At 46.7% G+C, this 26,584-nt stretch overlaps 8 protein-coding genes across 8 annotated transcripts; 1 reads left to right on the top strand and 7 right to left on the bottom strand.

Moving 5' to 3' along the window:
- Positions 1–6,724: 6,724 nt before the first annotated feature.
- On the bottom strand, positions 6,725–7,153 carry F5891DRAFT_963699 (uncharacterized protein; the record flags this gene model as incomplete). Its single annotated transcript, XM_041376032.1, has 1 exon — positions 6,725–7,153. The coding sequence occupies one exon, from the start codon at positions 7,151–7,153 to the stop codon at positions 6,725–6,727; it is 429 nt and encodes a 142-aa protein (XP_041218503.1).
- A 3-nt stretch (positions 7,154–7,156) lies between these two features.
- On the bottom strand, positions 7,157–7,435 carry F5891DRAFT_963695 (uncharacterized protein; the record flags this gene model as incomplete). The annotated part of the gene is made up of 1 exon (XM_041376030.1): positions 7,157–7,435. A coding segment is annotated over one exon (279 nt), but the record flags the coding sequence as incomplete, so codon positions are not given.
- Positions 7,436–8,380: 945 nt separating this feature from the next.
- Positions 8,381–8,797, bottom strand: F5891DRAFT_963696 (uncharacterized protein; the record flags this gene model as incomplete). The annotated part of the gene is made up of 1 exon (XM_041376031.1): positions 8,381–8,797. A coding segment is annotated over one exon (417 nt), but the record flags the coding sequence as incomplete, so codon positions are not given.
- Positions 8,798–9,450: 653 nt separating this feature from the next.
- On the top strand, positions 9,451–12,530 carry F5891DRAFT_1131426 (uncharacterized protein; the record flags this gene model as incomplete). The annotated part of the gene is made up of 11 exons (XM_041364667.1): positions 9,451–9,592; positions 9,629–10,305; positions 10,362–10,405; positions 10,457–10,540; positions 10,585–10,902; positions 10,956–11,488; positions 11,510–11,545; positions 11,594–12,000; positions 12,031–12,188; positions 12,321–12,430; positions 12,487–12,530. 11 exons carry the CDS (start codon positions 9,451–9,453, stop codon positions 12,528–12,530), a joined length of 2,553 nt encoding a protein of 850 aa, XP_041218500.1.
- Positions 12,531–18,876: 6,346 nt separating this feature from the next.
- Positions 18,877–19,029, bottom strand: F5891DRAFT_963718 (uncharacterized protein; the record flags this gene model as incomplete). Its single annotated transcript, XM_041376037.1, has 1 exon — positions 18,877–19,029. A coding segment is annotated over one exon (153 nt), but the record flags the coding sequence as incomplete, so codon positions are not given.
- Positions 19,030–19,562: 533 nt separating this feature from the next.
- F5891DRAFT_920232 (uncharacterized protein) lies at positions 19,563–20,130 on the bottom strand (the record flags this gene model as incomplete). The annotated part of the gene is made up of 3 exons (XM_041373768.1): positions 19,563–19,854; positions 19,910–20,021; positions 20,085–20,130. Coding segments are annotated over 3 exons (450 nt in total), but the record flags the coding sequence as incomplete, so codon positions are not given.
- Positions 20,131–20,295: 165 nt separating this feature from the next.
- On the bottom strand, positions 20,296–22,258 carry F5891DRAFT_963689 (uncharacterized protein; the record flags this gene model as incomplete). The annotated part of the gene is made up of 5 exons (XM_041376029.1): positions 20,296–20,673; positions 20,785–20,934; positions 20,984–21,146; positions 21,431–21,603; positions 21,665–22,258. Coding segments are annotated over 5 exons (1,458 nt in total), but the record flags the coding sequence as incomplete, so codon positions are not given.
- Positions 22,259–22,882: 624 nt separating this feature from the next.
- On the bottom strand, positions 22,883–23,131 carry F5891DRAFT_919525 (uncharacterized protein; the record flags this gene model as incomplete). The annotated part of the gene is made up of 1 exon (XM_041373759.1): positions 22,883–23,131. A coding segment is annotated over one exon (249 nt), but the record flags the coding sequence as incomplete, so codon positions are not given.
- Positions 23,132–26,584: the final 3,453 nt, after the last annotated feature.

Genomic DNA, 26,584 nt, shown 5'->3' with positions numbered 1-26,584 from the left:
ATGGAGATGGGTGGGCCCATCTGGGTAATATGTAGAGTAGGATATTATAGACAGCTGGGCTGAAGAGAGATGTAAGGGAAATATTGTTATATAGACGGGCGGGCCGACGGGGGTGTATTACATATATGGGTGGGCCGAGGTAGGGGAATATTACATAGACGGGTGGGCTGATGTGGGGTGTATTACATATACAAGTGGGCCGACATGAAAAGTATTACATATACGGGTGGGCCGACAAAAGGGATATCAAATAAACGGGTGGGCCGAGGATGCGATAAAATATTTATTACATAGACAGGTGGGGTATAATTATATAGATGGGTGGGCCAACATAGGATGTATTACGTAGATGGGTGGGCTGAGGTGGGGGATAATGCATAGATGGGTGGGCTGACGTGGGGGAATTGTACATAGATGGGTACATATATGGGTGAGCCTAGATATGTTCCATCAAGACATACAGCTGATGTAGCCACCAGCGAATCAAACACGTAGGATACATGTACACTATGAGTGCATATACCTACCATCGACCACCAAATCTAAACCCCTAAGCACAAAAACATGAATCGACCATGTGTGGCATTGACCAATAATCGAGGACTGAAGTGGAAAAACCCCACACCTGAACCCTGGTGTGCAACATATCCTATTTATAAGCATGGACACCAGAAGCAAAACACTCACAAAAATATATATGTCAAATTTTCAGTGCCAAACCCCAAACCGAGATGTACCAACCCCCGAATCCTGAGACTGCCGGGTCTCGGGTTTCGGGGTTCGGGGGTCCCGGAACTCAGAACTCGGGAAATTTGGGAAGATCAATAAAATTTGATTTACAATCGAGTTTATTGACAAACACATTGACTTACCCATGTTTGAAATATATTTTGTTCCCACATACCGAGTTCCGAGTTCCGGACCCCTGAACCCCAAAACCTGAGACCCGGCAGTCTCGGGGTTCGGGGGTCCTGAACTCGGAACTCAGTATGTGTAAACAAAATATATTGCAAACATGGGTAAGTCAATGTGTTTGTCAATCAACTCGATTGTAAATCAAATTTTATTGATCTGTAAATCAAAGTTTATTGATCTCCCCAAATTTTCACAAGTTCTGAGTTCCGGACCTGCGAAACCTGAGACTGCCAGGTCTCGGGGTCCGGAACTCGGAACTCAGTATGTGTAAACAAAATATATTTCAAACATGGGTAAGTCAATGTGTTTGTCTATAAACTCAATTGTAAATCAAATTTTATTGATCTCCCCAAATTTCCCGAGTTCTGAGTTCCGGGACCCCCAAACCCCGAAACCCGAGACCCGGCAGTCTCGGGTTTTGGGATTTGGGGGTTGGTACATCTCGGTTTGGGGTTTGGGGGTTAGTAAAATGTTTACAGATATACATAGGTTGATTTAAACATTGTCTGAGAGATGTTGTTTGTCTCAAATGTCAAATCCTGAGTTCTGAATTTCGGGACCTGGCACCTGGCACCCGGCACCCGGGACTCGGAGTTTGGCACTGAGAATTTGACATTCGGGTGTTCGGGTTTCGGGTGATATCTACCTCAATCTATAGTTTCGAGTTCTGGATATCGGGAGTGATCATTGAACCATTCAATTGTGGCATAGGTAACATGCATTGAAAAGATTGATGTACATCTATCACTGAGCAATTATGTAGCCATTTCAACCTCCTCACCAGGAAGATCAACCTTTCCCTCAACATCCATCTCCTCATCAGAGGAAGCATATTCTGGCAGGAGGTTACCTGGTTCGTTAGAGACCACAATATCGCCGGAGGATTCTGGCGAGAGGTTGCCTGGTTCATCTGGGAGCACAATTTCACCGGAGGACTGTGGACCCTCAGGCTGAACTTGGGTGGGCTCAACCATGGGACCTACCATAGCAGATCCATGCTCAGATGTCATGGGTGTGGGTTCCATCACTGAAAAGTCCAAATCAATGAGGTTGGAAAGTGCGGAGGGGAGGGGTGACATGGACGGGGGGGACCTCCTTGATCAAGCAACATTAATCCATCGGCTGGTGTGTCCGGAAGTGAAAATGAAGGGTGCTGGTCGATCACCGTGCACCGGAGGCTCTCATGGAGGCGTTGCAGGGTATCAATCTTAGCATCCTGCTCCTGCACCCGAGCCTCAAGAATCGCAATGCGAGCTGCACCATCCCAAATCGCGATTGCCATGGAATGGAGATCCGGCATGGGAATATCAAGTGCTGCACGAGGCACTGCGACACTGGAAGACCTGACTGCTAAGTAAAAATTAGGTCAGCCGGTCATCAAAAGTATGGGTGACTTACCAGCTGGCGCAGGTGTAGGGACAGGTGCAGGGACAGGTGCAGCTGCAGCTGCAGATGCAGGTGCAGGTGCAGGTGTCTTCTTGGTAGTGATGGTCTTGCTGTGACCACGTGACTGCACCTGGGGTGTAGTTGCAGCAGGGATGGCCGGAGGTTGGGACAGGCCACGAGATTGACTACGAGTTCAGGCCCTTGACCGGGAGGGAGATGGAGCATTGGATGGAGCAGGGGCAGGTGTCTTGGAACGCGTCCGGCCGGTGGTAGACTTCCCTCAGATCCGTTTGGGTGGGGATCCCAGAGATGCAGGGTTGCATTTGATCTTCTTGGTGGAGCAACGGATGCAAGACAAGCAGGGGAGACTGGTCCTCTTGTCCAAATGAGTCACACAGGGCCAATTCTCCTTGACACAATAATGGCAGGGGTTGTTCTGTGGTATCCATTAGTAGATGGAGGAAGGGGAATAAATTGGAGTACTCACTGGGCCGGGAATGGTGATATCAAATGTAATATTGGCTGGTGGGTCACCATCCGAAGCATTGGAAGTATCTTCAGAGGGCTCCTCGACTTCCGGCCGACTGCCGGAGGTTGCTTGATGGATTGTTAATACACATATGCGTTTCTGGAGAGCTTCTAAGACTTACCCAAGCCTCTGGACGACCGATGGGAGATTTCTAATGTAATGGGAATGAGTGACAATTATACATGGGAGGTCCGGACACGTCCGAATGACTCACCGTGACCTCCGGACGACTGCCGACAGTCAGCTGTGGACACATGAGCATATATTTAAGGTCCAAACGGATAAATCAGACTTACCGAAGCAGGCCCAAATGATTGCTTCTTGGGGGAACCGGGTGACCGAGGCGACTGGGGCTTCCTTACAACAATGGTGGAGCGCTGGGGAAGGACAACCTCCGGTACTCTACGCGAAATTGGCTGCAACAAATTCAGAGCATGTCACAAATAAGCCAGAACACATACCTGAACAATTGGGTCTTCATCATCTTCCGACTCCACAAATGGCTTCGACTTCGGGAGTTGAGTTGACTTGACACGCTTGCGTGCCTTCATCACTGACTTTGGAGGTTGGGAGGAGTGTCTGGAAATCATCGGAGACTTCCTTTTGTTGCTCCCCCCAACTTCCGGCTCCAGATCGACGGAGGTGGCCTTACCTTTTCCTTTGTCCCGGACCTCAGGGGTCGTCTTGCCGGAAGGTCCGGCAATGACCAGAGGTGAGGGAATGATGGGGGTGGGGAAGGGACAGGTGCAGGTGAAGGGACAGGTGGAGACGGAAGGTTGACAGTCAGTGGGCCAGTGGAAACGTTAGGGACAACAGGGAGATCACAGGAATTGTCACCCAACGCCTCCCAGGCATGGACTTGCTTGCGCCAGGCGTGTCTAGCCACCCAGGGGTCATCATGGCCAATGCTGAACCAGTTGGGCAATGCCCGGAGAGTCATGGAACGCACCCTCATCAGCTCCTTGGAGCAGGACACCACAATTCCAGGGATGTATTCCCCTTTCTCATAGGCCCGGATGATGTCAGCCTGCCCGGACATTAGAAACATTAATGTTACACTAATGTAATGAGTTCAACATACCAAAGGAGTGGTGACCTGCTTTGTCAGAGCAAGGTGGACGTCCACTGAGCCGGCCGGGATGTGCCAGGCGCCGGCAATGATGCCCACAAGTTGAGCAGTGGATGCCTTGAGGTCGGCCAAGGAAGATTGAACTTGAGTAGACATTTGGATTGAGTTGAGAGATGTGAGAATGTTGAAAGCAGGGTGAAATCTGTTATCACTAGAATGAAGTTTCAAAGAAACAATACAATTGAAGGATGATGTTGAAAATTGTTCATTGTTTGTGTTTGTTTGGTCATGGTTCAACTTTCGGCAATCGCCGGCCATCTGTTGAACTTCGACGTTATCAGTTATCAATCAGTTCATCAGTTCATCAGCTCATCAGATATCATGAGCTCTCAACCTGGGGTCAGATTTCATGACCCTCCGGTCACTGAATTCACTTCAATGGATGTGGATGAGTCCTCCCAGTCCCGGATGTCCCTTGGTATGTTTTGTTTTTTCTGATTTCAGTCAATTGATCTGACATGGTTTAGATCCATTAGATGATATATACCTTGGGCCGGATGATGAGTTAGACTCTGATTCTGGGTCGTCTGGTGGTTTGGATGTGTTGAATGTGATTCCCGGTATGTTTTCCAATTCAAATGGACATATTCCGCATGTGCAAATTCATCACATACTTCCAGCTCTGGCAGATGGACTGGCCCTGTACGATGACCCGGACTTGTATCTTGGTCCGGAGGATACCTTGATTTCGTCTGATGCTCCAGATGTACCCGACTTTCCTATGGCTGGTGAGGTTATTCTTTCTATTTCATGTTCACCTTTCATGGCATTTCCCCAGTGAATGAATCGACTCTGGAGCCTCATCCAGCCACTCCAGTTGTACCAGAGGCACCCATACCTTGTAGGTATAGTCATATCATTTCATGTTCTTTACTCATGCTATCTCCCAAGCTATTTCAGAAACTGCCAAACGTCAATCGCCCGAGCTGGAACTCAACAATGAAGCACTGCGTGCCATGGTTCAGGAGTTCATGCCAATTGGATCTTATGATCAAGCTGAAGGTAAGTATGCAACATTTGATTATTTATCTCTGCTAATATCCTGCAAGTTCAATCAATTGTAGATTGCCTGGGTGATTACCAACAGCGTCATGGAGATCTTCCTGCCCCTACAGTAGCACAAATTCTTGAGGCTGACAGACCATTCAGGATGGCATGGGCTGAAACATGCGACAAGCTGCGGAAAGCAGATGCTGACCTCTGGAGGATGCAAAGGGTAAGGGAGTCAACCTCCGAAATGCTGAAGGTATTAGATACCATCATTGAGGCCTTTGAGGACTCAAGTAACATGTAAATATTGATCAATGTCTGATAGTAGACACATTGCAGTATACTTTACCTGCTAAGTACTTAATACTTGGTACTTGTATACTCTACCTACCCAGTACTCGCTGCCCGGTTTTTGGTGCTCGGTACTCGGTGCTCGGTACTCGGTACTCAGAGTTCGGTGCTCGGTGCTCGGTACTCGGAGTTCGGTGCTTGGTGCTCGGAGTTCGGTACTCAGTACTCAGTGCTCGGTACTTGGGCCTTGGTACTTGGTGCCCGGTGTTCGGGGTTCGGTACTTGGGGTTCGGTACTCGGGCCTTGGTACTCTTTGGGATTTGGGATTTACAATTAGGTCATTAGTACTTTGACATGTACATAATAGCACATATGACATTACACATGAGGGCAGGAACATATATGTAAATTAAGTGCGTCCCCGTGCTCTGGTTACTCTAGGTGTACTGTCTACTGGCATTTGCAACTTACCCCGGGTCGTCCTTGTGGATGGTTCAACAGTGACTCGAGTGCCCCGCCTCCATTTCTGTGCCGGCGGCATGATACTCTCTTCCATTTCAACATCATCTCTAACCTCGCCCGTCATGTCTTCAGTTAACCCAGCAAGGAGGTCTCCCATTCGTGATGTCAGTAATGCACCTTTTTGGCCGGCTTGGCTGGGCGAGGCTTTGGAATTGCACGTGGGACTGCTGGCCCTCTGGATGTAGGACCTCCTGTCCTGTGTTTCTTCAGCGGAGGTCTCCCATCAGCCAGGTCATCATCCACATCATGCTCCATATGATGAGTAGCACTCTCCTTATCACTCTCGGCTTCTGTCGATGAGTCCCGAGGCCTTCAGATGGTAACCCTCGACTGCCTTCTCACTATACGAGTCTGAGGAGAGGGCGAGTTTCCAGATATGACAGATGGTATCATGTCCCCATCTTTGTTCTTCCATGCTTTGAACAGAAATGTGGGACCTTCGCCAGGCTCCTTCCCACCACTGGTGGAGAGGTAAGGGTGGCGTCTATTAGTGCGGGTAGTGAAGGCTTATTAAACCGGAAACATGCGCAAATCTTTCAAACCCAGCCGAACCTTATCCACCCAACCTCTCCACCAGCGGCTGGCACAAAACATTTGTAAACAACGTCAGCCACAGTCGGGAAACCCAGAAAGAGACAGCGGAGGTTCAATTTAGATATTGTATTGCTAACGAATTTATATATATATATATCAATCAATATGTCATTATCCGACCCAGTGGACGATGTTCTTGAAACCCTGCAGCGCATCGGCATTTCAGCTTCAGAATTTATACTGGTGCTTCTCTTGAGTGAAAAATATAGCGCTCATCTGGCTGTAAAAGATATACTCTCGAATGGATGTGAAATTGTTAATGCTCTTACAAAACAAACTTCAAGTACACTATCGAATTGGGCTACCGATATTACGAAGGACATCTGCGCACAGGAGATCCTTAACCTTACTGCTAAGGGTAGCGGAACTCATTTGCTGGTAGGTATGAGGAACACGAGATCTGCATAGGACATAAGGGAGTATTTGATTTTGCGAACTCCGATCCTTATATTTGGACGATCAGTGGATACATGGATGGTGGCGAGATTTTCGGATCGAATGTGCAGGAGCCTACGTATGTCTCTGAGAGCATCTGATGTGAGTGTTGCTGATGTGACCATGAAAGGTACCTGGCAAGGTAAGATGTAGCGCAAGCGCTCTAATTCCTTGTACTCTGCCCGAAATTCTCCCCAAGTCACAATGCAGTGAGCTTCGTCAAAGATGATACCAATTAACTTTGAGGCGAAATCAACATTTCGCAACAGCTTATCAAATGCTCCGCCTGGCTTCATCAATTGTTCTGGGCTGGTTATGATTGCATGGTAACACAAGTCTTCTATTCCCTGCAGTGAACACATTGATTAATTGCTCATAACAGATACTCTTGAACTTACAGAGAAATTTGCCATGCTCGCTGTCTCAGCAGAGATCGAGATGCTTTTTATACCAGTCTTTTCGAGGAAACTGACGCTTTGTTGCCCTAGTTGGTTGAGTGGAGTCACGACAATCAGGATGCCTGTGTCCCGGAGTGCTAATGGTGACCAGAAGGCAAGTGTTTTACCCATCCCTGTCCCTGCGATGCAGATAATATCACGGTCATTTTGCAGGAAAGCATCTGCGACTTTGAGTTGCCACAAGCAGGCTCTCTTGCCAAAACAATTATGGAGCAGGCTTCAGCCAGCATGAGACAGAAAAGGTCAATTTCTTGGGAACAAACCCATATAAACTATATATTTCATGATATATTTTTTTACACTAAATTGAACCTCCGCTGTCTCTTTCTGGGTTTCCCGACTGTGGCTGACGTTGTTTACAAATGTTTTGTGCCAGCCGCTGGTGGAGAGGTTGGGTGGATAAGGTTCGGCTGGGTTTGAAAGATTTGCGCATGTTTCCGGTTTACTAAGCCTTCACTACCCGCACTAATAGACGCCACCCTTACCTCTCCACCAGTGGTGGGAAGGAGCCTGGACCTTCGCCTGTTTCCTGCCGAGCGCGCCAGAAATGGAGAAAGGTAGTGGTATCCCAAATTTGCAGCTTCGAAGGTTCCTTCAAGTCAACATCCGCCAGAAGATATGTCCAGGCCACGAAGTCATCCTGACTTTGTACAATGGCACTCCATGGCACAACTGCCTCGTCCTTCCCGGAGCATATCCCTTTGTCCATGCATTGAACAATTTGTCAGGTGATGCGACGATAAACTCACAATAGTGCAATGTAAGAAAGGCCCTCACTATGGCCTTCTTCTCCTCAAGTTTAGTGTCGGTGATCTCCGGAAGGAGTGGCATACCCTCCCCATCCATTTCGAGTTCGAAGGCTGGTTTTTGAATTTGTTTTCGACCTCCCTTGACCTGATGTCCTCCATCCCGTGCCCCGGCGCCTATCATCGTGATGCTCAACATGTTCAATCTGGTATACATGATTCAAACACTCACCGAACTGTTCCTGCGCATACTCCTGCCACACTGGCTCAATGTCCTCCCAGTCCTTCATCTTCATGAAGCTGTCCCCATCTCCTAAGGCCTCGTTATCATCATGCCTGCATGAATATTTTGAGCCGAAAGATCTACGTCGATGGATAAATGTACTCACATCCCGAACAGCACCTTGCCCTTTTCATTCTTCCAAGCCGACATCACAAACACTCTCATCCCACATTGCCTCCACATCTCGTTCAAAAAGTGCTCCATATATGCCAGACCCTTCTTACAAGCCACTTGTGCTTGTATCTCTGGAGGCGGACAGTTGTTGGACCACTCTTCAGCTGTTTCTTTTGCCTTCTCCAACTTGTCATCGTCCAATTCAGCCATGACTATCTTCACCACCGCCTGATAATGTTTGAACATACCAGGATCTCCTGGCTTTACCCTGGACTCGTCCTCAATCCTCTTCAGCACCTCTTGGCGTTTCTGCTGGTAGACCACCATCCTGGGAGTCCATTTCCTCCCATACTTGATCATGTCCTTCCTTTCCTTCTTTTTCTTGTTGTTGAACAACCAAGTCTTGTACACCTAAGAGTTGATGAAAGAATGTGACATTAAAATTTTAGTTTTTCAACACAACAAAGAAGCCTCACCTGCTTCCTCTTTTTCCATTGTTTTTGGTCCAACTTCAGAGCAAACAACCTGGCCGCCCTTGCTATGGCAGTGAAAATCACTCGCTTCTCACTCCTTTTGGCAGCAGTCCACTCAGGAAGGTAGTTCTTCAACTCCAAAATCTCCTTGTCAGTGAGCTTCTGAGACTGTGGTTGACGCATCCTGTGTCTTCCAGAAGTCGTGTTGGTGGAATGACCTGTTCTTGCCATAGTGAATCAGAATGCAGAAATGGCTAAGGATTTGCAAGATGGAAGTATTAATGAATTGTGCGAAGTTGAATTTTGAGCAAAGCCTAATGATGGGTTAATTGGCCCATATTGGATGTGAAGCCATTAATGGAAATGAATTTGTAGTGTGCCAACAGGACTGCACCGCATCATATTGCAATAACAATTCATTACACCTGAGCTGATGCCTTGTTTGCAACATTAATAAACAAGATGAAGATAGGTAGATGCACCCCAGTGCAAAAATCTCACAGGGTGGAAGCAAGGGGCAGCAAAGGTAGGAAGACTTGGGTCAAGGTCCCACTTGCAAGCACGAGGCGACATGCCTACAGGTCCATGCCTAACTCTCCCCCAGAATCACCAACAATTCAGCCTGTTGAGGCACCACCTCCTTGGGAAGACTTTCCTGACAATACTTATGAGCAGGATCAAGGCTCATTTGAGCCTTTGCAACTCCCAAAAACCATGGCAAGTTCATGTACAATGTTGGAGTGTCATTCAAACTATGGCTAAGCATTCAAAATACAGAGTCAAAATGACTACCTCAGGCAATGGCTGCCAAGGCAGGAATCATATCTACATCACTTCCTCTATCGAGAAGCTCCACCAGAAGACAGGAGATGCATCATCTGCCAACAGGATGGGGTGTACAAATGTCAAGATTGTCTTGGCGAGCCACTCTATTGCACGGACTGTTGCAGGAGTCAACATCGTAGCAATCCTTTCCACTGGATCAGTCAATGGAATGGGCGATTCTTTGAGCGGAGTTGTCTAGCTCATGTGGGACTCATTATATACCTTGGCCATGATGGCAAACAATGTCCGGCAGTCACCGATCAGTGGAATTTGTTTGAAGAAGATGAACCCGAAGACCTGCTCGAGCCTGAAGATCTGCCATTTGTGTCCGGACCCGAGTTCCAGCCAAAGGAAAACACCATGGTCATTGTTGACAAGTCCGGAGTTCATCACCTGGAGGTTCGATGCTGTGAATGTCAGAATGCCATGAGTCCGGACATTCAAATGTTTCGACATGGATTTTTCCCTGCATCTTTTAACAGGCCAAAGACTGTGTTCACCTTCAGAGTGCTCAATGATTTTCTACTGGACAGCCTTGAATGCGGTACCTTGGCGATGAACTATTACAACAAGCTCCGGCGAATGACCTCCAGCATGTTTCCACACCTTGTTCCAGTAATGCCTTACCCTCTTCATCTACCGGTCATCATATTGACAAAGCACATTGCAAGGACCGATACAGAGAGCTCATGAGGGTCGCTCGACAGTGGAGGCAGTTGAAGACAATGAAATGACATGGCTTCGGCCATCGTTCTGATAACCCGAGCATAGGAGAACTCGCATTATTTTGCCCAGCATGTCCTCAGCCTGGGATTAATGTGCTGTTGTCAGAGGATGAATCTCTTGATGAGTGAGTCCTATTCTCAACCGCTGTGGTCTCCATAATAATACTAGCGATCCAAGCTGGAAATACACCCAGTCATTTGTGATGGATGGAAATTTCAAAGCCGAACATCTGCATCCCATTAAGCCATTCGATGAAGTTTGGCTGTCCGATAGGCTTGGATTCATGGTAGGAAAGGACAGGTATAAAATGCATCTGGCAGAGGCTGCTGACACAGTGGAAAAATCAAGCTGCAACAATCACCGGGCAGTAAATCAAGCTAATGCTGCTCGGCACAAGCTGGAGTCCACCGGTATCAGGGGAGTTGCCTGTGCCAGACACGGTTGCTTGGTCCCTCACTCCATGGTGGATTTTCAGAAAGGCGAAAGGCAAGCCACATCCACCATTCCCCATTCACGAGTTAACCATGGGTCACTTGCAGACAAATGAACATGGACTACGCCCTTTGTGAGGCTTCCCGGCACAACATGGAAGGCATCACCAGGGCTGTCACCTTCTATGATATTAATTGTCAATACAACAAACACTTTCAGGTTTGGGTGGATCGAAGTCGATTTCTAGAAATGGCACCACAACTAACCATCATTCCCGGAATTGGGTTGTGGCACGTTCATGGCCATCAGGACAGCTACTATGTCCGATATGCTTCTAACTTTATTGAAGGCATTGGTCGGATCGATGGAGAGATAATGGAGATGCTATGGGCACGGCTCAATCTGATCTCCCCTGCTGCTCGGGGAATGTCATCTCCCCACCGAAAGGAATGCCTTGATTATCAGATGAATGACTCTAATTTCTGCAAGATGATTCGCATGAAAAGGACTCTATGCCGGAAATACAAACTGGCTAGGAATGGCATCTCGGAAAGTGGAAAGGCATTCGACAGACTCGATGAAGCAGCACCCTCACATTTGAAGACAGAATGGTTAGCCAGGGAGAGGATAGCTCAGTCAAGTAGATTGAATGATCCTTCAGCCATGGATGAATATGAGATCAATATCAAAAGGGTACGTTGAGCTCCATTGTCTCCATCGAGGTCTGAATTAATATTGCACTCAGCACGTAGCAAAAATGAGATTGAGCTTAGATTGTTAGAGGAGGGTAATGCCCGCAATGCAGCACCCTCTCACAGATCTGTGGCAACATGGATATCAACAGGGTTAGCAATTGAAGAAGCTCAGATTGCATTGCTCATCGAGGTCCGAAGGATCGGAAGAAGATCCACCGAGACACAGAGATTAGACATCGCCCGTCAACGGGATCGGCTCCAAGGCCAGATAGATGGATTTGCTCGGTCTGCTCTAACACATCTTGGGGAGGGATTTGATGCAGATGATGAACCTGAGGACTTGGATGTAGACATTCTAGATGATCTCGATGATGACCCGGCATATTTCACAGAGACATCTCATACATGGACAAACTCTCCCGAGCTCACTGTAATCCCATTGCCATCGAACCTGGGGGTTGATAGATGCAGACGATGCATGGCAGAGGATCTGATTCCCCTGGAGATGTCACTTCATGAAGGGCAGGCCAATGATGCCCTTCACAATCTCCGCATTTGCCTTTGCAACAAGGCCATCCTGTTCCGAACAACCGTTAGGCAGGCCAAATCCCAGGCCCTGAAAACTCGAGCTTGGTCCCAGGTGATGTCGGTGCAGCAGGCAGTCTCCCTCCATGCCAGCATATATACAAAGACAAGGAACCAAATGATGAAACTTGAGCCGGGGCAAGACCAGCTTCCGAAATACAAACCCCTGCTTTGCAAGTAACTCAAAATCAGCACAGCAGTGGGCGACCCAAATGCCCGAGGTCAACGAAATGAATCTTTGGCTTGGTTTTCGTCTGTTGAAGTCGACCTCGGGGGTCCTGATCAATCGTGGAATGAGGAATGTGAGTTTCTGCTTGCATGTCATATCCAGCGGTTACCTGACTGGACCCATGCCAAGTTTACCGAGTCCATTGGCTGAGGGCAAAGGCACTACGGGATTGATGGAGGGAAGAAATGCTATTGGTCAAATTGGAGATGGATTGGACATGTAAGTTCTTTTTGTGGAAAACAACCCAATGGGGCAACCACATGCAGGAATCATTGGAGAAATGACTTCCGGGTCACAGATGCTACGCCGGAAGGCAATCCCAAATGTATTCATTGCTCGCACAGGATGCACAGGCAGCTTTTCAAGACCTACAAAATGTGTTGATAGAGGCTGGAGATGAATGAACATTGTTTTCTCATGAAGTCCCTTTTTCCACATACACAATTGAGGCCCGGGAATTGTCCGGGTCAGCCCATGTCGGAGTTTGAATTTTGTATCCATCCATCAGTGATTCTTATATTCACATCTTCACCATCTTTCACTTGTATTGCCAGCGTCATAGTCCTGTATTAGCCATGTCTGCAACTCCTGCATCCACTTCTGGCACTCTGAATGCCGGAAGCCATTACCGACCCCTGAAGCTGAGCCTTGCAACTATTTCCTGCACATTGGCAATGGCTGGATCGCGTGTCCGTGCATGCATCTCTCAATATCGGATGGAAGCTGCCAACAATGGTGTATCTTCTGACCAGATCAAGTATTTTAAAGCTGGGCTGCAATGGGAGATGAATGTATGTGACCACTGCCCTGATGACTTTGTTGGTCAATGCTAAGAATTCGAGCAGACTTTTGTCACACCACTCCTGCAGTACTCCGCTTCACAGAATATCGTGTCGGTGGTTCCGGTCCCTGTCGCTTGTATCCTTAAGTTGTATCCCATGCTAACCTGGAACACGGTTCCGGACGACGTCTTTTCATTCCACCTCCTTTCATTTCATGATGAGCCAATTGCAGGACATCCGTCCTGGATTGTGTCCGCATATACATGTCCATGGTGGATGGGAAACACCACAATCCCTGATCAACCATGGCAGTGGGATGAAATAATGGCTTCCTGCATCTCTCACTACCAGTATTGGGCTGTAAGATCTTAGCTGAATTACCTTGATTGATGACTTATCTGTTTCAGCTTAATGTTGAGGATGATGCTTTGGTTCTTCCAGAGAAGTTGAAAAACACTTCGACTCCACCACTTATGGGACTGAGGTTCATTAAAGAACACATGGAAGCATTGATGGAGGAGCAAGATCAGGGCATCAAAGCCAAGATGGGAGAGGTGAAGATGTACACTGACATGTTAGAGAAATTGAGGAAAGGCAAAGGAGTGTAGTCCCATTCAGTCTTCATTGTATACAAGATGTAACATATTCTATGCATTCAAAAATCTCACATCTGAGTCCCGGACGCCCAGGTCCCGAGTCCTGAATTTCGGAGGTCGGGGTTCGGCGACCCGGAGCTCAGCAACTGTGTTGGGTGTCAGGGTATCCAGACCATTGGAGATAGCATGTGTCAGTATTTTGCGTTTCATGGCTTATGTTTCATGATTATGGAATCAGGTGTCAGGGACTCGGTATTGAGAACAGTGTTGAGTCCCAGGTCACGAGCTCCGAGTTCCGAGTGCCGAACCCCGGGTCCTGAGTCCCGAATTTCAGAGGTCGGGGTTTGGCGACCTGGAGCTCGGCAACTGTGTTGGGTGTCAGGGTATCCAGACCATTGGAGATAGCATGTGTCAGTATTTTGCGTTTCATGGCTTATGTTTCGTGATTATGGAATCAGGTGTCAGGGACTCGGTATTGAGAACAGTGTTGAGTCCCAGGTCACGAGCTCCGAGTTCCGAGTGCCGAACCCCGGGTCCTGAGTCCCGAATTTCGGAGGTCGGGGTTCAGCGACCCGGAGCTCGGCAACTGTATTCGGAGCATTGGAGATAGCATTTGTCCGTATGTTCCATCTTATGGTTCATGTTTCGTGGTTATGGAATCGGGCATCAGGGACTCGGTATTGAGAACAGTGTTGAGTCCCAGGTCATGAGCTCTGAGTCCCGAGTGCCGAACCCCAGGTCCCGAGTCCTAAATTTCAGAGGTCGGGGTTCGGTGACCCAGAGCTCAGCAACTGTTGGGTCTGGGGTTCAGGACTCGGGACTCGGAGCTCATGACCCGGGACTCAACACTGTTCTCAATACCAAGTCCCTGATGCCCGATTCCATAACCACGAAACATGAACCATGAAATGGAAAATACTGACAAATGCTATCTCCAATGCTCCAAATACAGTTGCCGAGCTCCGGGTCGCTGAACCCCGACCTCCGAAATTCGGGACTCAGGACCCGGGGTTCGGCACTCGGAACTCGGAGCTCGTGACCTGGGACTCAACACTGTTCTCAATACCGAGTCCCTGACACCCAATTCCATAACCACAAAACATGAACCATGAAACGCAAAATACTGACACATGCTATTTCCAATGCTCTGGATACCCTGACACCCAACACAGTTGCCGAGCTCCGGGTCGCCGAACCCCGACCTCCGAAATTCAGGACTCAGGACCTGGGCATCCAGGACTCGGTATTCAGAACAGTGTCGAGTCCGGAGTCCACAATGTCGGGGCTCAGGGTTTTGTCAAATGTGTATGGCAATAACAAATGTTAATTCGAGCGTATTTATACATCTTCCCCCAGTCTCAAATATCACGTGCTGAGGTCCGGGTGTTGGGACTCAGTAACCCGGCACCTGGGACTCCCATATGTCAAGTCACGAGTTCCAATTATTAAATACTGAGGCTTGCATCCAAATTATTCAGTCCCACATATCACTTTGCAAATGCTCAAAATTGAGTATTGAGGTCTGGATAACTATTGGTACATGGTATTCATTTGTTGGAATGTATATAGGTCACAATGCTTGCTCTTTTTTGATCTTTCACACGCTGTATGGACCATCCACACTAGCCCATCCACATGATGGAACACCAGCATAAATGTGAACAGCATCCCTCATATACCATGCCCAAGCAATCCGATCCCCTTCCACATCATAAACTCCATGTCTCACAATCCTTCCAGAAAACGCAATCATACAGCTGGAATTGTACTTGAACTCCAGCTGAAGGCTTGGCATTGTCATCCGAGCATTAGAATAGTTCCCCATGGTGGTGAGAATGTTGAAGCATTCAGCAATGGACATGTGGTCTCGATGATGGGGGGTTTCCCGATTGGAAATGATGGAGAGGGTGTTAAACACAGATGCCCAGTACTGCAGGGCCTCCGGCATCTGTGGCAGATCCTTGCTTACTGCTATATTTCCAAGGTTTGACAAGGTTCTCAATCCTGCCCAGTACTGCTCAGGATGCATGACTCTGAGTGCCACGGACGTGATGGCTGCTGGCCTTGCAATGGCTTTGAGAATATTCTCGCAGGAAGGTCCCTTCAATGATGCAGATACCTCCGGATCTGACACATTCTTTGAGATTGGTGAGTATGACTGCCGGAATCACCATCCCATCAGATCCTACCTCGTGTCCCTGTTGAAACCATGCTGGAGATAGATTGATGCATCCGGGAGTTGGTCCAACATCTTCCGAGCCCTGGTTGAACAATGTTTGATTAGTTCACCAATTGCCATCAGCCCTTACACTTTTTTCGAGACTTGGAGCGAGCAAATCAGTGGCCTCCCTGATTTCCTTCTGTAGGTTCCATTAATATTCAATATCCATTGAGTAACAATATATATTACACACCTGGGTGGTGTCGGTCAGGGCGTCTGGGAGGTACCATGCAATGATGGCACCGGATGCATCGACAATTGTGGCAGGTTCGTCAACCAACCTTTTGCCTTCATGGCCAGGAGGACACCTCTCAAGCAGCCTCGCCTCTCTATGTTCATTATGCCCGGTGTCATTCGGGGAGATCAATTTGCTATATCTTGCAATATCCATCTGCATCTGAACTGTCATGCAGGAATTTGAATGATAAAACAAAATTTCCGAATCTGCATGAAGACCCACTGGGATTTTTATATGCCTTTATGAGTACATCAGCCAAGCGATCACATGCCATCACCAGATCAGTGTCTAGGTTGGGGGAAGGTATGACTGGGCCTCCTCCAGTCTTCTCTGCCTTGAATTTCTGTTCGGTATATTCCCCTGCTTCATAAGTCACAGTCAGGGCCCAAGTGCGCCAGATGTTTATGCTATCAGGAGGGGAAGGGGAAGAACTGTTCATGCTGGATGTTAATCTTTGGAAATCAGATGCTGAATGCTGGATGTCTGGACTTTGGTGTTATAGGGGGTGGAGATAGAGAGGATCAGATAAGGGAGCCTGGGATAATTTTGGCTGTCAAAGCTGTATTATTATCCATTGCTCAATGAAATACTACCTGATTGGAAGTGTGCTAGTCATCAGATATTCATTTGTCAACTCCTGGGTCCCAGAACTCGGAAGTCGGTACAGTTGACCCATATTTGGGTGGTCGGAATTTGGCATCTTGTAGGGCAACACAAGCTTTGCACAGCCATGTCAGGAGATCACCTGCTGCTCCGGGAACTCAGTAACTTTGATTTATTACCTCCTCTGAGTACGGTTGACTCACATTTTGGTGGTCGGAACTTGGCTTCTCGTAGGGCAACACAAGCTTCGCACCCTGTATTCCACATTCTGCAAGACAACCTAAGCACCATCAAAGGCCATGTCAAAAGAGCACCTGCTGCTCTCTTCGGAAACATCTCAACTTCGGTTGGCCATTTAACACGGAAAGTATTAACCAAATTATGTGTTGAGTTCCAGGTCCCAGAACTCGGTACAGTTGACTCAAATTCTGGTGGTCGGAACTTGGCTTCTCGTAGGGCAACACAAGCCTCGCACCCCGGATTCCACATTCTGCAAGACAACCTGTGCACCATCAAAAAGTATTAACTAAATTATGTGTTGAGTTCTGGGTCCCGGAACTCGGAACTTGGTACAGTTGACTCAAATTCTGGTGGTCGGAACTTGGCGTCTCATAGGGCAACACAAGCTTCGCACCGCCATGTCAGGAGATCACCTGATGCTCCGGGAACTTGGTAACTTTGATTTATTACCTCCTCTGATTTGGTTGATGTACAACTACCTCAGCTCCATCATGTCTACAATTATGATACACATGGGCCCACTCATCTATATTTTATACCACCCTTGGCCCACCGGTCTAATACAACATCCCATACAACACCCTCAGCCCACCGGTCTAATTAATATGTGTCTGGGCCCACCCGTATAATACAATATTTTATAATACCCTCAGCCCACCTGTCTAATACAATATTTTAAGATACCCTCGGCCTACCCATCTAATTTAATATGTGTCTGGGCCCACCTGTGAATGTGATAACAAGTACCCATCTGCATAATATCCAACTACCTCGGCCCACCCGTCTACCTAATATTCATGTACATTGGCCCACTCATCTACTCTATATATTCCCTGCATGGGCCCACCCGCCTCCATCGGGAATAATTTGCCTCCCTGGCCCATCCGTCATAGTCGAGGATATTGTTATCCTGGGCCCATGGTCCGCTGGCCTGTATCATACGGGATATTATGCACATCCGTTCCCTCGTATTATACGGAGATAGGTCACTGTAATATGTGGTGGTCTGGAGCATCATGGTCAAACACAAGTATCTAAAACAATTCAGGAATGATAAGGAAAGTGTAGGTTTCCTGATGGCATTGATAATAGAGTCAGCCGGATCAGGTCCAGGCTGTGTATGGCCTGGCCGGCCGACACCTCAGATATTGATAATAGAGTCGGCCGGATCAAGTCCAGGCTGTGTATGGCCTGGCCGGCCGACACCTCAGGCAGTGATAATAGAGTCAGCCGGATCAGGTCCAGGCTGTGTACAGGAAGGCAGGCCGACACCTCAGACATGGACAATAGAGTCGGCCAGATCAGAACTAGGTCATGTATGGCCTGGCCGGCCAACACCTCAGACAGTGATAATAGAGTCGGCCGGATCAGGTCCAAGCTGTGTACAGGAAGGCCGGCTGACCCCTTAGACATTGACAATAGAGTCAGCCGGATCATGACCAGGTCGTGTATGGCCAGGCTGGCCGACACCTCAGACAGTGATAATAGAGTCGGCCGGATCACGTCTAGGCTTTATACAGGAAGGCAGGCTAATATCTTAGGTATATATTGAACATAGACTTCTGCATATCTAATTGATGGGATTTTTGATAGACACAAACCTAGTATTATCAAGAAAGATGTTGGTTTTAGTACTATCCCTTTAGAGCTAGTTCATTCAAATTGCAATATCTGCAAGTATAAATGGGCCAGCTCTACAGTATGATGTAGGCAGGGTTCCTGACCATCATAACAATCATATTTTGGCTAGATAAGTCTTTGATATTATAATAGCCAAGACTGTTAAGTGACTACAATCAACTTGTCTTTGAATGAATTTTCAGCATCCAATGCAAATCTTCACCACAAGAGCACCTGTCGATGTGCATAAGCTTGATGACCAGGCTTTGTAGCTTGTTGGTATCTTTGGTCCCATTCTCCCATCCTGTATTTAAACCAACTCACTGTCCAACCCATTTCGTGTTGGACCAATCTCAACTCTTCCTCCCACCTTTGCTATCTAGCCTTAGCTTTCAACCAATTTACCCTGTAGACTAATACAGGTCACTTGCAGAACATAGACATATTAGATATGACTTACATTCATCCATCCACACATCTTCCTTCAAATCAAGACCATTGTTGACTCTCCAAAACCAAGCCAGTCTGTCTGATTCCTGCCCATATCTGTTCTCTTCAGTCACTTCCTTGTCAACACTGAGCTGGTGTGGCTGGATATCTTGATAGATCGTCGTCAGAGTATCTTCATCAGCCCCTAGTCTCTGAATTGAACTCCTAGCCCTTTGATACCTTCGGACACACTTCTCTATCTTGATATGGCATTGAAGAGCCTCCTGCTTTGACCTGGTTTCTGTCCATATGGAATCTGCACTTCGGAAATGCTGACGGTAAATTATTGCTTTATGACCGAGAGCTTGTCGCAACTTTTCCAAGCAATCATTTGCTTGACCCTTTCATAACTCCAGTTCTTCAGCTTGCAGAGTGTGCAAGCCCAGGGCTAAAGCCTCATTTCGAGGCACTGAAGATGGCATCCAAATGGCCATGACTTCTGCAGGAACTGCCTCATCCATCTCTTCCAACACATCTTCAATATCTGCAGCCTCCCATACTTCCTCCACCGCATCTGAGGTGCAAAATCTAATGTCATCCACATGCTCAGTACCTGCATGAACTTCAATGCCCTCTGTCATATTATCAGCAATTTCATGAAATTTAGAAATCCAAGCAGCCAGTTTTTGTCGTTTCTCTTGAAGTGCAGCCCTTTGAACAGCAGAAGCATCTTTGGGAAGCTGCCGAATAGCTACCCTCAGTGCATCCCTAGATATGAATTAGAAATACATTATCACCATCAATATATGATGAAACAACATACTGCGAATCCTCTATATTGATGCCATCAATGAGCCAAGAAATTGATCCCAACTTTCCTGTATCAGCACATTCTGATTCTGTGAATTTTAGCCGCATTTCGGCCATTGTTGGTGCTTCCAATCACCCAATCAGAATGTATGACACATGGACCTGAATAGAAGCTTCGAAGTGCTCACCTTTATCTATTTTTAGCTGGTAGATGTCAAGATGTTCTCCGCACTCATCCTTTGCCTTCTCCTCATCTTTTTCCCATGCCCTCACTTTGATGACATCCAAAGATCCAGTAAGCTCTTCAAACAGCAGCCTAGTGTCTTCAATGCCCTTGTTGGCCTGTTTGTACTTTCTCAAGAGCGTCTTAACTGCATCACTGTGAAACTGTGATGTCATTCATTCCAAATATAGGCACTTACCTATTCTGACAAGTTTTCTCCAATTTGAGTTACGCATGTGATCATCAAGAATTTCTTGATGGTGAGCTTGGCTCATAGAACGTGCTGTGGGAGATATCTTGTTAAAGGGAGCCCAAAGTGTCTCCAGAATTTCCCCATCAACTTGTCCAGCTCCTTGAATGAAGTTTAAGCTGTATCTAGCAAAACAGGCAAGTTTATGAGCGCTCAAGTGAAATTTCCCCACCGCAGCCACAATCTTGGTGTTGTCTGGGAGTGCCAAGCCAGGGCAGTTGGCAACACGTTGACCACAGTTGAGGTTCCACTGACACCCCACATCATAGATGATCAGGGAGTTGTCAATGTTGCCAGCAGCATGCTTTATGGCATTACAAATGGAATAATCTATATTCATGTGGCTGGAAGTGATTTTGTCAGCATGTCAAGCACAATGCTTGTCTTAGCCTAGATTGAGTAAATGAAAGAAAACTTGCTGTTCACCCTTCTGAAAGTCCACTATGCAGTGAGGAACAAAAAAACCATGCCGAGCACAAGTAGTGGCACCAACCCCTGTAGCCCTGAGGTTGCTTCTGTTTGTGTTTGCTGCATTGACTGCCCGATGGTTGCTACACAAGAATCGCTTTCCACAGGTTTAGCCACCACTGACAATACAACACAATTTGAGTCACTTCTTTACTCTCTATAGCCAAAGTCAAGTGTGCTTGGTATTCTCTGTCTGTTACCATATAACCTAAACCATCTGACAGGAAAATGTCAAGCTCAGGCTGTCGCATGTTCATATGCTGAGCAGTAAAATTTCCATCTACCACCAATTTTTTCATAACAAGCCACCTGCAATCAAAAGTCAGCATCCGCATATAAGTCAGCTAGTTATATGAGTGATCTGGCCAGTATACACAAATAGTCGGCCGGCACCGACTCTGAGCTGTGTACCAGAGGTACCGGCCAGTCTACACAAATGGTTGGCTGGCACTGGCTCTGAGCTGTGTACCAGAGGTACTGGCCAGGACTCAGCTGACACATATTATCGGCCAGGACCACTGCTGTGCTACGCACTGCTGGTACTGGCCGGAGTCTAGCAGGCAGGAATTTTGGAATTGACTTGCCTTTCATACTGTTGCTCCCAAACAAGAGGCATATTGATTCTGGGCTGTGGACATGAAGGGCAAAATAGGGCAAGATCTCCTGCACTAGGGGGCGCTTCCTTGTCATGGCCAAATCCAAACCATTTACGTTTCTTCAAGTCCCGCCAGAGTCGAGATACTCTCATGAGTTCTCGATAGCGATCCTACAGATGGGGTTTTGCATTCAGTATGAGCTAGAATTATGGTATTATCAGTTCCACTCACTGGGACAGTGTCCGGGAAAGCATTATTTGTCAGCCGTCTGATTTTCTCAAAGAAGCTCATTGCTGAAGTCTTGCATTCCAAGGCATCAATGAGAAAATGATCTAGTACCTCGAAGGTGAAAGCAGTCCTAGGGTGTGTGGTACTGGCAGGAAATAGTCCTGCTTGGAGCAGCTGCAGGTGATGTTCATGATGTGATCCTGGACATTGACACCATGACACATTGTGTGTGAACACCCCAGAAGAATGTACAATAATCACAGAAGCATCTTGATTAACGTGACTTTGTGCAACTCCATAGAAAGGGCAAAACTTTCCACCGTGGCCCATGTACCATATAAATCCTTGGTCAGCAAGAGTGTCGTCCTCGAAGCACTTGCCGTTCCATAATTGGATTTTGTGGAAAGGCAATGACTGATGTGATTTGAGGAGGCAAGGCTGACACCAGCTGTGGTCACCAGTGCAAGTTGTGCAATGGAAGGCAGCATCTTCACATTGGCAAGTCTCACAGATCCCTGTGGTGGCAAATTTCTCTGAGTCCAAGATGACATCTAGATATGTGTCTCGGTGGGTGAGATACTCTGCTATGAAGTCATTTTGTGTCTATGTCATTTATGAGAAACAATTACTAGTAAGCCACGGCCTGTTAGATATACCTTTGTTTTTCTCCCTTGCTCAGGAGCCTCTCCGTCAATAGCAAAGTCACCAAACATTTCTTGGTTTAAATCATCTTCTGGGATGTCTGGTGATTCTGCATGTACTGCTCTGGCTCGTTTCCTTGGGCTGGTGGTATGCTCTGGCAAAGTTTCATACAGCACATCAGCACAAGACTCAACCCAAGAGGGCTTTCCCTTTCTGTCTCTTGTAGGTTGGTGAGTAACATAATCAACATCCAGATCCTTTTTTTGTGATAACTTTCCTCTATCTTGGAAAGAATAAGAAATAGCCTTGAGACACTGGCATGTTTTTGAGGACATAGTGCTTAGACCGAGGAAAGATTCTGCCATATGAGAAGTCAACCAATTTAATATCACAAGTGTTGTCTCATCTGGACATCTACTATTGGGAAATTACTCCCCTTCTCATTCTCTTATTTGATCTCTGAATGGCTTTTAGACCCTCCTTCTTACCTGCCCCCACTCTATTCAGAAAATCCTGCTGGTCCAGATACTTTGGTCTCAGTACACCAAGCCTATCGTGTACTTTATCCTTGACAAAGTGGGCAATTACAATTCTCTCCCCATCACCCCACTTCGGCACCCCATTCTCCAGCACCTTTCCTAAAATGTAAACCATAGTGCCAGGGGGATATGCTAGCTCGGCACCCAGATCTGGCAGAGCTAGTATGGCATGGTGAGCTTTGCCAAGGCTCACCAAAAGGTCATAAAATGGAGGCAATGCTCCAGGGTCTCGATGACTTGGGGTCTCTCGATTGACGATAACTTCCAATCCAGAAAACTCTGAGGGCCAGACAATGTGATCTGAAGTGCAAACCATATCCTTCATATTAGCAACTGATTCCACGCCAGCCTGATATTGATCTGGCGCAATAACACTGGTGATAGCGGACCACAAATGTTCAGCTACCGTTATTTCGGACAACCACTCTCGGACCACAGGTAAAGAAAGAGTGCCTGATTGGTACAAGTCATCCTGAAGCTGCTAGCCCATTTAAGTTAGTTCCAGTATCACAGCAAGTATATTAATATAAAGTTACCTCATGACGTTGCATGAATCCTCCGGGGCATAAGGTCACCCTTCCTACTCCAAACTCTCCCCCACCTGAAGGCATGACAAATCCTTGAGAACGCCAAGGCTGCTTTGCCTTCTGAGTTGGCTTGGGCAAAGACTGATCTAAGGCAGGTCTCAGCAATTTGATGGACTGGTTGACACGATCCTAATTATAACTGATTAAAAGAACTTAAACTGTATTAATCAGACTCGTACCATTCTATCAGGCACCATGATTTCTGGCAAATACCAAGCGAGAATCCTTCCATGCCTGTCAACAAATGTTGCCAGCTCTGATATTGAACCAAATGAAGGACAGTGGAAATATTTTGCTAGCTTATGTCTCTGGCTGTCAGCATGCGATGGGTGGGACACCTTGGCACTATCTGCAAGCCAATCTACATCTAAATCTGCCCGCACTATGGCAACAAAATGAATGACAGACCCCCCAACCATCAAATCAACATTCACGGGGATTAACTACAGCATAGGCTATCACGAACGCAGCTCTGGTAAGTTCAATCTCCGTAATGACATTTGCCGTGACATTGCTACCAGTACTGGACAGTAAGTCCTGCCACTTGGCCCACAATCTGGTCCTAAAATTTCAGCTGTTCAGTTTTGCCGGACAGTGGCATGAGACTCCCTTACCTGGCTCTTTGAAGCAAATTGTCATTGATTTTGTCACCTATCAGCAACTCATACGGCGATGAATCACGGAGTAGGTCATCTACATGCCCATGGAGGATCTTGGACAGAATTGTTACAGCAGGATCTGCCATTTGTCAGTGGTTGAAGTTTGGAAAAACAGACATTGAACGACGGAATGATAAATTTTTCAACCACAGATGATCTAGACTATAAATGGTTTTCAATTGAAGTCGCGATGTGGATCAAAAGACTTTGAAAGATCCAAATCGGGATAGCTTCTAAATTTGGGTGAAATTCAATGCCTACACTGTGAGGCTGTCAGACAGAATACACCAAGATCCCCCATTTCTTGGTGGTTGGAGTATTGAGAACAGAATTGAAATAGCAGAATGGGAAAATTTCTAACCAGGTGGTGTAGACTATATATGGTTTTTAAGGTTTTTGATTTACAACGTGCGATGCGGAGCAAAAGTGGAAGATCCAGATCAGGATAACTTCTAAACTGGACAGGGCCATACTATACTGATTTGTGGCAACATACCATCCAAGCAGAGGCCTTTATTATGAAAGAAACAGATGAGAAACAGCAGTCTCAACTTAAGTTACATCTTGTCTTTTAAATTCAAGCTTTATGCTGATGGCAAGTAATAAACCAGTATGCTGCTCTGATTGTCTTCTAACTGAATATCAAATCTTCAGCTGTGGCTGGATTCAGTTAGAAGACAATCAGAGTAAGGGGTGAGGCACAATTGCTCTTCTCCTCAGCTTAGGTGAAATACCTGAGATACATCCCTTACTCTGATTGTCTTCTAACTGAATCCAGCCACAGCTGAAGATTTGATATTCAGTTAGAAGACAATCAGAGCAAGGGGTGAGGCGCAATTGCTACTTGCCAAAAGCCTCATCCCTTGCTCCGATTGCCTTCTAATTGAATCCAGCCTACATGCAGCTGGTATCTCAGGTATTTCACCTGAGTTGAGGAGAAGAGCAATCGTGTCTCACCCCTTACTCCGATTGTCTGAATACCAAATCTTCAGCTGCGGCTGGATTCAGTTAAAAGAAAGACAATCAGAGTCAGGGATGAGACGCAATTGCTCTTCTCCTCAGCTCAAGTGAAATACCTGAGATACCAGCTGCATGTAGGCTGGATTCAGTTAGAAGGCAATCGGAGTAAGAAATATATCTCAGGTATTTCACCTGAGCTGAGGAGAAGAGCAATTGTGCCTCACCCCTTACTCTGATTGTCTTCTAACTGAATATCAAATCTTCAGCTGTGACTGGATTCAGTTAGAAGACAATCAGAGTAATGGATGAGGCTTTGGCAAGGCCCATAGCATGTATCTCAGGTATTTCACTTGAGTTGAGGAGAAGAGCAATTGCGTCTCACCTCTTACTCTGATTGTCTGCTAGCTGAATCCAGCTGCAGCTGCATCTATTCTGTCATGTTCAAGACTAAAGGTGAGCGCACTGAGGGTACTCTCAAGCTCACCCCTATTTCAACAATATGCCGCGGTGAAAATTGGTGGACATTCTAAGTTACTGCATTCGGGGGTCACGTGACTTTTTCGCACGAACAAGGAACCTGGCATCACGATTTCGTTGCAAATTAAAAAAACTAAGTTACATTTGGCATCATTGAATTGAAGAAAAAATAACAGAGCGCAAAAATCAATACAAGGCTGCCGCAGAGGGGCCCTCTCTGCGACAGTCTAGTACTGTCATAATACAGTAATAAAAAGTATGATAAAAAAAGGAATAGCTAACTATATAACATAATCTGTGAACAGCGCAATCAGTATTTGCAAAGAGAATATCAAACAGGTTACCTTTGAGTATCGGAGCAAGCCAAAAGAAACATATCTGTAAGCTGTGGTCATTGTTTTGAGAAGAGAGAGCAATGGGAAGTACCTTATGGTGGAGTAGGTGTCATCCTTCCAGAGAAAATACAATACAAGAATGATGGGAGGAGGCGCACCAATGTGGACACTTAAACCTCCCAAGCGCAATGATGGTTGAAGGAGGGGCGCACCAATGTGGACACTAAATCCTCCCCAAGCCAAGCCCCCAGTACTCAATGGTAAAAAAGGGAGGAGAAGTGCGCCAATGTGCACATAGATCTCCTCTCCAAGCCAAGCCCCCGCTAGAAAGAAGGTGTTCAGTGAAGAGATGGTTGAAAAGAGGCATACCTTAGGTATCCTTTCACCGGATGAACCAAAGAAGATCAACCTATGCACCCAAATTAGAAATAGAATTGGAATTAAGAGACACATACCACGCGGTAGAGAATGAGCGCTCAGTGAGTTGTGAGCCACTTACACAGCTGCAGTCTGTGTAGGTGGCTAACAAGGTGAGCGGATGGAAGAGATGTGGTTTGCAATTGAACCATGTGAAATTGTTGTGCCTGGCTATATGTTACAACATATTTGATGTTGTTTGTCGTGGAAAATGCTGGCGTGACATGATCACATGACTGGTTGGTTTGAAAATTTGCAAAGTCCTTTGTACTGCATTGTTTGGCACGGAAAATGCCGGCGCAACCAC

The sequence above is a fragment of the Suillus fuscotomentosus genome (assembly GCF_016647785.1).
Source record: "Suillus fuscotomentosus strain FC203 chromosome Unknown F5891scaffold_113, whole genome shotgun sequence".
NCBI classification, from domain to species: Eukaryota; Fungi; Basidiomycota; class Agaricomycetes; order Boletales; family Suillaceae; genus Suillus; species Suillus fuscotomentosus.
The sequence above is the reverse complement of the archived record's forward strand: the minus strand, read 5'-3'. Positions and strand labels throughout refer to the sequence as shown.